The sequence below is a fragment of the Nicotiana tabacum genome, chromosome 3, assembly GCF_000715075.1.
Source record: "Nicotiana tabacum cultivar K326 chromosome 3, ASM71507v2, whole genome shotgun sequence".
Taxonomy (NCBI): Eukaryota; Viridiplantae; Streptophyta; class Magnoliopsida; order Solanales; family Solanaceae; genus Nicotiana; species Nicotiana tabacum.
Window position 1 is genome coordinate 186959819 of NC_134082.1, and position 9850 is coordinate 186969668.

The following is a 9850-nucleotide window of genomic DNA, read 5'->3' on the forward strand; positions in this document are numbered from 1 at the left end:
AGATTATATATCAGAAAAAAAGCGTTACACGGAGTTTATTTCATTTGTATTTCCATGAGTTCCAAATTCATTAGTGAAAATTTGTCTTTAAGAGATTAAAAGTCTGGTCTTTTTCCACAACCATTTTAGGTACAACTTCTAATGCGATTTAAACTCTGAATTCCTTTTCTTTTTCGAAATGTTCCATAATATCTTACACAATTTATCTCTATAACATTTTGACAACTTATAAATATTCATATTGATAAAGTGTACAAAATTTATTATTTATTCCCTCCGTCTCAAATAATCTGTTATGATTCTTTTATACATGTCCCTTAAAAAAATTAAATTAGGATGAGATTTTGATTACTTTACGATTATTTTAATCTTTCTTCATTAGTATTTGGATGAAATAATTAATTTTGTTCTGAACTTAAAATGACAAATAATTTGACACAATTATTTTTATTGGAGACGGAGGGAGTAGTAATAATAACAATATAAGATAAACATTACTGCCCCCAGTAATTTCTTCACTGTTTTTTATTCTAATAGAGGGCATTTCTGGTAATTTGAGTGACCATCGAATTCAGTTCTTCCCCAATTCATATCAAGGTGGAGTGTTTATATAGGTATGAAAGTGAAGTGTTGAAAAGTGATGTCATTGTTCTGGATTGTCATTCGCCAATTAGCTGATTTTGAAGAAGCCATGGTAATTCTTTCATCTATTATGTTTTTCCCCAATTTCGAATTTCCCTTTCAGAAATTATTTTACTTTTCCCCAATTCGAATGTGTGAATCTATTAAAGTAGAGTAGCAATAAGGTTCTTCTATGTTGAATATTGTGTTTTAGTTATTTGCTGTTTTAACCGCGTATTATTGTTGTCATTATTATTAGTTAGTTGTATTTGCTTATGGTATGGTAGGAAGCTGCATATGGTTTAACTTGTTAATAAATTATCCTCATCATTATTGAGATCAAATTTTGCTGATGTTGAACTTGATTCTGTTTAGAGGTGAGGAAATCTATTTATTTTATCTTTTTGTCTTCATTCTGCAGGCCACATCAAAAAAAGTAATCACTAGAGAAGATTGGGAGAAAAGGCTGAATGATGTAAAAATTAGAAAAGAAGATATGAATAGATTGGTAATGAATTTTCTAGTTACAGAAGGTTATGTAGAAGCTGCGGAGAAGTTCAAAATGGAATCTGGGACAGATCGTATCCTTTTGTCATCTTTTGGATGTTCATGTTATGTTTTATTCCAGCATTTAAGTTATTTTTTGCGTTCGTTTAAGATTTGTTTCTCCTTATGAATTAATAGCTGATATAGATCTTGCTACCATCACTGACCGGATGGCTGTTAAAAAGGCTGTGCAGTCCGGTAATGTAGAGGATGCAATTGAGAAGGTTAATGATTTGAATCCTGAGGTACGCCTGCTCCTTTACACTTTCTGCTTCTAATGCATTTCTTTACTTTTATTGTTCTGTTGATTATAATGAACATGTGACTAGCATGGCATCTCACATTATAAACACATTTTCAATTTAGTCGACTAATTTTAGAGTTTCTTCCTCTTTGCATGTGTTTCCTTTTGATTCTTATATGCTGATCCACTCTTTATGAAAAACATAGTAAAACTTTTATTTTGCTTTGTGTGTCTCTGATAGATAGATGGGTGATATGTTAGCTGTATGCGTTAAGAGTGAAATTCCAAGAGAATGGCAGCAAACAGGGAAGTCAATAGAACGGAAGATGATAAGGAATTATTAAAGTACATCAGCTGCGGAGGGCACTTTTGTCCTGTGACTCAGCAAAAGAAAAGGATTACTGGAACAATTAGGCACATCCAATTTATGAGTCTCGATGCCCCACTGTAGACAAATGTTCATTTGTGTTTTCAATTTACTCTCAACTGTTTGTTCATCAATGAGTAGAAGAGGGAAAATGAAGGTGCACTAGGTATAAGTCTTGTTCTAATTGTGTTACCTGACATTCAATTAGTTAAATCATGGAGTGGATGTGATCAAGCACTTATCGTAGTTCCTCTTTGCCTTTTTTCCCCTCTCCTTTTCCCTAGACACGGGTTTTGTCTGTTTCTTGCGTGCACCTTGACGAATCCACCTAGACTGACACCATGCATCAACCATTATGGTCATCTCCTAGTAACCTTTGTTGCTGGTACATGCCATCAGTTAGTGCAAACAGGAAGTGGACTCTATTAATCATTTTTCTTAACCTGTCTTCTAATCTGTGGTAGCTTGGCCCTTGTTATAGACTTCCAAACAAAGCTGTCCTATCACCTTCTTATGAGCTTGAATTCTGTCTGAAGTTCTTCATAAACTCCAAGGTCAATTATTAGTCACAGAATTTTATGCTTGGTTATGGATCTTAAGAGTCTTTTGATCATGACTCTGCTCGAGCAAGCTTTTGTATGAACATATAACTTAGGGGACAGTAAATTGTCTTTGTTTGAACTTTGAAATGACCACAGATAAGCTCTTTAATATAAGCAGATAGCACGGAATGGAGAGTTCTTCCCCTTGAGGTCGATATTGTGTCAGAAAATTCTTCATCTGGAAGATTTGTGTTTTTAATGCAACTTTCATAAATTTGCAGTTAAACCCTTAAGAATATAAGAAAACACATAGGCACTGCATCTTTCTTTAGTATGCTCAGGTAGAAGCTCAAGCAATTAAGACATTTGATGCTCGCTCTTGGATCTTGTTAGTTTGACTCCAGCAAACATATGCTTGTTTGAAGTTTGCTCTATCATTGTGCTATCCTCGACTTTTTTCTTTTTTTGCTTTTTCTACTTCATCTCTAGCCTGTGCCTCTTCCGGATTAAAGAAATATTTTCTGGATAGAGCTGAAGGAATACAAAATTGAGGATGGAACATCCTGATGCAAACTGCACAAAAATTATTTTCTAATCTGACTTTGATCATTTGAACCCTCCCTATTTATATATATAAAAAGTTTGTTGGTGACATGGAAACGAGTTTATAATTTGTTGTCTTAGATGAGACCAAAAAGGACCGTGATCTAGTTTCTTACTTGGATGAATCTTCTAACCTGTGCTATTATGCATGGCAATTGGTTCCAGGCCCTCATATTTTTTTCTTTTTTCCCCTCAAAATTTAAGAGATAATCTAATGTTGCTTCGATGTAGCCAATATCAATTGTTCCCCATAGCTGATATCAGATCATAGACGTGATGTTCCAGAAGAATCCAAATTATGTTGGGTTCTTTGGTTTATCGTTCTATGCAACAGGGGTGTTTCTGTGGACATGTATGCCTTGCCTTTGTCTCTAGTATCTTTTCTCTTGTCATCTTCTGAGCTTAACACTCTAGAAAATCTTGATACATACAAGCTACATCGCAATGAGTGCTGACTTTTAGATAGTTTGAGTTGATTGTATCTTACGTTTCCCTTCTTGAATGCAGATATTAGATACAAATCCACAACTCTTTTTCCATCTCCAACAGCAAAGGCTGATAGAGTTGATAAGGAATGGAAAGGTCGAAGAAGCTCTGGAGTTTGCTCAAGAGGAACTGGCTCCAAGGGGAGAAGAAAATGTAACTATTCGTCTTTAGAAACTATTTTTGTAATTTCTGTAAGTTTCTTTTTTCCAAGGCTACATACATCTTCACTCGATCTATATTATTGAAGGAGAAAAGCAAGTCTTCAATCTAACTCACAGTTTAATTTCATATACCATCTGCATCTCGAATCTTATCTGGCTGAACTTCATATTTTCTGGACATTAAAACCTATTGACTGGGGAGTGTTTCCATGGTTTTTCTATTAACTAAATTTCAATAACTCTACAGCAAGCCTTCTTAGAAGAACTGGAGAAGACTGTTGCATTACTGGCTTTTGAAGATGTTTCTAACTGCCCAGTTGGAGCGCTTCTTGATGTATCACAGCGTCTAAAGACCGCAAGTGAGGTAAATGCAGCAATTCTCACCAGCCAAAGTCATGAAAAAGGTTAGTCCCATTTCCAATAAAAATCATTGTTGATATAGGTCTCCACACAGTTCTGTAAGGGGAGCGCTAATTATTGTTATAGCTTAATTCAGAAACAGCCCCTCTGCCTTTATAGGGTAGGGGTAAGGCTGCGTACACACTACCCTCCCCAGACTCCACGTACGGGATTAAGCTGGGTTTGTTGTTGTTGTTTGTTTAACATTTTAAAGATGCTCATGGCATTAAATGCTTTTTTTGTGATTCATGTTGATTAAAACAACAGATCCAAAGCTTCCAAGCCTATTGAAGATGTTGATATGGGCACAAAACCAGCTTGATGAAAAAGCAGTATATCCTCGCATAACCAATCTTTCTACTGCATCACTTGAAGATCCTGCTGTCTGAAAGATGATCAAAGTTCCTTCATGATTCACATTGCCTAACTTAATAGAGCTAAAGGCAAGAAGACCTTGTACTCTTTTGCTTTAAACCACTTGTTGCTGATAGATTCATTTTATTTCAATTTTTATTGTTGCTTAGGCATATGTTAGATTGGCAGCAGGATGTGCAGTTATACACAGGCCGAGTTGGACCTTCCCACCTTAATCCATTTGTCCTTTTCATTAGTGGTGTGGAAACTGGAATTTGTGTGATTTTTCAGAACTTGTGAATTTGGTGTAATATGTACCATATTTAGTTCCACTTGCGTACCACTGTTTTCAGTTTGCATTTTCTTCAAATTTCAAAGAAGAGCTTTTGCAAAAATAAATAAATAAATAAAAGTATCTCAATTTTTTATGTTCCATATTTTTGCAACAAAAAAAATGTTTTTTAATGAAACACCAAAAGGAAAAAAATTTCAGTAGTTTGGTTGAAAAAATATTTCTCTTTCAAAAAATTAAAAAGTTGTTTAAAATTTTGAAGCTATTGCTGCCTGAATCATTGAAGATAAATAGGCCCAATGTAACACTCAAGTTGTCAATGCGATCTAGCTTAATGGAGGTGTTGTAACTCCTACATATCTTTCTTTTCCCTCTTTGCCTTTTTAGTTCTGATTATTTACTTATTATACTAATTTGATTGATTAATACAAGAACCATTTTTCGGAGTAACATATTTCAATGTGGAAGGTCGAGTTTTCCCTGGCCCAATTTAGCATTTTACTAATGGGATTTTTTTTGGAGCATTTGCATCTATACCTGCTTTTTGGGTCACGTTTTAACTTGTGCCCGCTTTGCAAAAAAAATTACAAGCGTACCCACTTTTTCGCATAACTTCAGCATACAGGGCTGAAGTAGCAAAGACAATCACGCAAAACTTCAGCATTCTAGTAGACGGGCCTGAAGTAGCAAAGGCAGTGCTGAAGTTTTTTTTTGTCCCGGATAAGATGCTGAAGTTTTTTTGTCCCGGATAAGATGCTGAAGTTATTTAGTTCATTTGTAAAAACTTCAGCACTAAAATAGCTGAAGTTTTTTTTGTCATGGATTCATTAGTTTTGTCATAAAGCTTTTTCAAAAACTTCAGCAGAAGATGCTGAAGTTATTTAGTTCATTTGTAAATTTTTTGTCCAGGATAAGCTTTTTCAAAAATTTCAACAAAAGATGCTGAAGTTACTCGGTTCATTTGTAAAAACTTCAGCACTATATAAGCTGAAGTTCTGATTTGTCTTATCGACAGTCTTTGGATTGGATAACGAGATTAAAAATTGCAATAGGAACTGCAGAAGGTTTAGCTTGTTTACAACATGAGTGTAATCCTCCTCTTGTTCATAGGTATTTGTTTCTTTCACTTTTTCGCATTATTGATTTTCTCCTCAAATGATGATATACACGATTTTTGTCTATAACAGAACCATTATTAAGTTCAAGTTATTGTAAAGTTCTATACCAAGCTAATTATATTCTGTATTTTCTGATTGAAGAGATGTTCAAGCTAGCAGTATCCTTCTCGGCGATAAATTTGAAGTAAAGCTGGGAAGTTTGAGCCTAATTGGTCAAACATATGGAATGGTGGTAGTATTAGAGAATTAATCATAGTGTCTTTCAGTTGTTAATAGAAGAAGAAGAAGAAGAAGAAGAAGAAGAAGAAGAAGAAGAAGAAGAAGAAGAAGAAGAAGAAGAAGAAGAAGAAGAAGAAGAAGAAGAAGAAGAAGAGGAGGAGAAAGGGGCTGAAGTTGTTTAAAAACTGGGTACAGGTTAAAACTTTTTTAAAAAAATGGGTGTAGGTTAAATGGAGGCGACCAAATAGGGCGCCCGTGCAATTTTTGTGATTTTTTCATTTCCATACACTATTGGAAACTTTATTACCCTAAATGTTCATGTTTAGTAAATTACTCTACCTACACAAGTTTTGTTTATAAAATATATACATTCTACTTTAAAAAGGCTCTCATTCCATTATTAGTGCATTCAATTAAGGAATTTAGTTACACATTTTTCTCCTTTTTTTCTCCTCTTCTCTTTCCTTATGTTTCCACTCATATGTCACAATTCGGTGGATCTTACCCAATTTTATTGGGTGTAAACTTTTTGTTTCAATTTTTTACTTTTTGCCTTTTGCTCTTCCCTTCATCTTCCTTATTTCCTTTTTGACATTTTCAAAAGTTCAATATCACATTATGTCAAACAGATTAACTATGTCAAAACTCCTAATTTAGCTTTCTCTTTGGTGTTACTTTTATTTCAATTTTCTAATTTTTACTCTTTGCTCTCTTCTTCAATCTTCCTTATTACCTTTTTGACTTTGCCAAAAGTTCAATATCGCATTATGTCGAAACTTTTTACTTCCTTTGTATCCAGATTAACCATATCCAAAATTCTAATTTAGCTTTCTCGGTCAAATCGACAAGTTTGTTAAGCAGTTTGATCAAAACCCTATTGATTAAAATAATTCTCAGTTCTGATAAATGTGATTCGCATGATCATAAAATTTCAGAGGAAGTTAAAATGTGTAGAAATATTACCGAAAAGGCCTAATTTTATTAACATATTCTTCATTGCAGCGCCTCAATTTCACACTTAAAATTAGTCTGTTCACATTTTCATATTTTCTCTATAAATAAACAAGTCAAAAATCAGTACCAATACATCCTTTTAAAAGTTTACAAAAGAAGTTTCAACTTTATAATAAAATAGATGAAAATGGCTTCAAACTCAACCACTTCTCTGTCCTTGACACTATTCCTTATTACACAAATACAATTTTTATACAATTTTATAAAATATATTTTTTGTATATTTTGCATCTGATTTATACATAGTAAAAATAAATTTCATACAACTAATTATATATTATACAACTTATCTATAATTTTCACACATTATTTCTACCCAGTTAAATACAACTACAATAACATACAACTTAAATACAAACTTTATACAATATGTCTTTTGTATATTTTGTATCTGATTTATACATAGTAAAAACAAATTTCATACAACTAATTATATATTATACAACTTATCTACAATTTTCATACATTATTTCTACTCAGTTATATATGACTACAATATCATACAACTTAAATATAATTTTTATACAATATTGTTCAACTTTCATACAATACTTAAATAAATAAAAGAAAAATATATAAACAACATAATACAATTTTACTACAATTTCGTAAATATAATCTATATCATGTCTTCTTCTTCTTCTTTTTCGAGTTTCAATCTAAAACTCAGCCAAAATCAAGTCTAATCTTCACCAAAAACCCTCAAAATTGAGATATAAACTCCAAACCATATTCCAAATTGTCAGCAACAACACCCAATACAAACAAATAATGATTTTTGAGAACCTAAATTCGAATTCATAGTTTCAAAGCTTTTTAATGGCTGTCAATGGTGGAATTGTTGCTCTCTTTTCCTTTGCTTTACATTACTGAAATTAGGGATTGGGAGATAGATAGAGACGTAGAGAGAATTCTCAATTCTTTGCAACAACATCCAATTCAAACAAATAATATTTTTGAAAACCCAAATTCGAATTCAAAGCTTCACAGCTTTTTAATGATTGTCAATGGTGGAATCGTGGGTGGGTGCAAGATACGTGGGGGAGGGGAGTGGGATGTGGAGAGAGAAATGTGGGGGAGTGTGAAGGAGTGGAAGATATGTTAGAGTAATTTTAGGACACTAATTATTATCATTAATTCCCTTAAAATATACATAAATGGTAATTGGGTATATAAACTGTAATTATAGTAAAACTTTAGTAGAGAAGGTAATATAGTTTCATATAGTGTATAGAAATGTAAAAATTCCTTTACACTAAATTGGGTTCAATGTGGAAGGGAAATTGGGCTAGAACCCTTTCCTGGCCAGAACCTATAATCTTTCACATTGAATAGCAGCCCAAAATGAAGGGAGTCTTACAGAAATGTCCCAAAAAAATTTCAACTTACCAACCCCTAGTCATTAATTATAGACTTACCAAAACTAGTCAAGTACATATAAAAATTGAAAACTCAAATAAATAAGGTTTTTTCTCTTCAAGAATCACACACAAAGATCTCTTTCTATATTTTTAAACGTGATTAGCAATATTAGATGCAAGACGGAAAAGAAATTTCATGGATGAGGTAGCAAATAAGGTGATGAAATACAATATATATATAAGATTCAAAAAATTAAAGCAAAAAAGGACTTTTTTCAATGGGTATGGTTGAGATTCATTGAAAACATATCGAAGAGTCAATATACAAAATTTGAGGAAGATTGGAGGTAATTTGGATTAAATTGGTATCAATTCGTAGTTAAAATCGAGTCCAAAAAATTCTTCTGCGACACATGTATCAAACATGTATCACGCATGCACGCAAGGATACATGGAAATACATGTGATACACATTTGACACAATATGATACATATATGATACACAAGTGATACACATATCATTTTGTCATGTTCATCTTCTACTTTGAATTTTCAATTCAAACCACCTCAAAACTCCACCAAATCATCCCAAAATTGAGATTCAAACTTCTTTAGATGTACCCAATCTATTCTAATAACACCCACCCAAAAGAAAGCAAAAAATTGACTTTTTTTTAGCTACAATTAGCTAATTGACTAATATTAATAATATTTCGTAAATTGGCTAATTTTTATAATAAGCTACTTATAAATGAATATAGCTGATATTTTCCCAAAAAGTGTATGGGTCCGATTAGATTATTTCGTAAAAATAGCACGGTATAGCCAGTTTTCGGACTGGTCATCCAAAAATAGCCAGCGTTTATGAAGTCAATGAAAAATATCCACTATTTTGCTGCAACAGAGACCGGTCCAGCATAGTATACTGGAGTTCGATGCACCTGTGTATGAACTCCAGCATATTATGTTGGACCGGTATACGTTGTTGACTCCAGTATAATATACTGGACAATTATACTTGCTGGAACTCCAGTATATTATGCTGGAGTTCTAGTGTACTTATGCTGAAACTCCATCATATTATGCTGGAGTTCCAGCATACTTATCCTGGAACTCAAGCATATTTATGCTGGAACTCCAGTATAATATACTGGCGTATTTTCTGGATTTTAAACAGTGTTTTCACTCAGATTTATCTTTACATGAAAAGTGGCTAAAATTCAATTACTGTTAAAACTAAGTTATTTTTGAACGATCAGTTGTAAATCTGGCTATTTTGGAGAGTTGGATTGTCTTGAGTCTCTACTGTTGTTTTCGGGTTGTGGATAGAGTGCGGCTCAATTTGAGCTTGAATTTTTATGAATTGGTTTTAGGTTTGGTTTCAGAAGGTAATTGTGCATGTAATTTAGTTTCAGAGAAACCGTTTTGCAATTTTACGTGTTACAAACGTCTAAAAATTGTCACTACCTTCCTTTCTTTCATAGATGCTTCCATACATCATAATATTCGGTTTAAAATTACGA

General features: G+C 33.0%; 1 protein-coding gene across 3 annotated transcripts; it reads left to right on the top strand.

Annotated features, from left to right (window-relative positions):
- The first annotated feature begins 522 nt into the window (after positions 1–522).
- On the top strand, positions 523–4703 carry LOC107821253 (protein GID8 homolog). Of its 3 annotated transcripts, XR_001656096.2 has the most exons (7): positions 523–694; positions 1043–1202; positions 1306–1412; positions 3431–3562; positions 3818–3974; positions 4237–4412; positions 4494–4703. XR_001656096.2 is itself a non-coding variant. In XM_016647675.2 (6 exons), the coding sequence occupies exons 1-6, from the start codon at positions 641–643 to the stop codon at positions 4356–4358; spliced, it is 732 nt and encodes a 243-aa protein (XP_016503161.1). In that variant the 5' UTR covers positions 523–640; the 3' UTR covers positions 4359–4703. The 3 variants fall into 3 exon arrangements, 2 of the variants coding, with proteins under 2 accessions (XP_016503161.1, XP_016503163.1); XM_016647675.2 differs by having other exon boundaries at positions 4237–4703; XM_016647677.2 differs by lacking the exon at positions 523–694 and adding an exon at positions 785–806 and having other exon boundaries at positions 4237–4703.
- The last annotated feature ends 5147 nt before the right edge of the window (positions 4704–9850 follow it).

Coding starts and splice junctions, on each gene's coding strand:
- LOC107821253 (XM_016647675.2), top strand. CDS start 641: ATGTCATTGTTCTGGATTGTCATTCGCCAATTAGCTGATTTTGAAGAA. Junction 695..1,042: donor CTGATTTTGAAGAAGCCATG/GTAATTCTTTCA, acceptor TTCATTCTGCAG/GCCACATCAAAAAAAGTAAT. Junction 1,203..1,305: donor AATGGAATCTGGGACAGATC/GTATCCTTTTGT, acceptor ATGAATTAATAG/CTGATATAGATCTTGCTACC.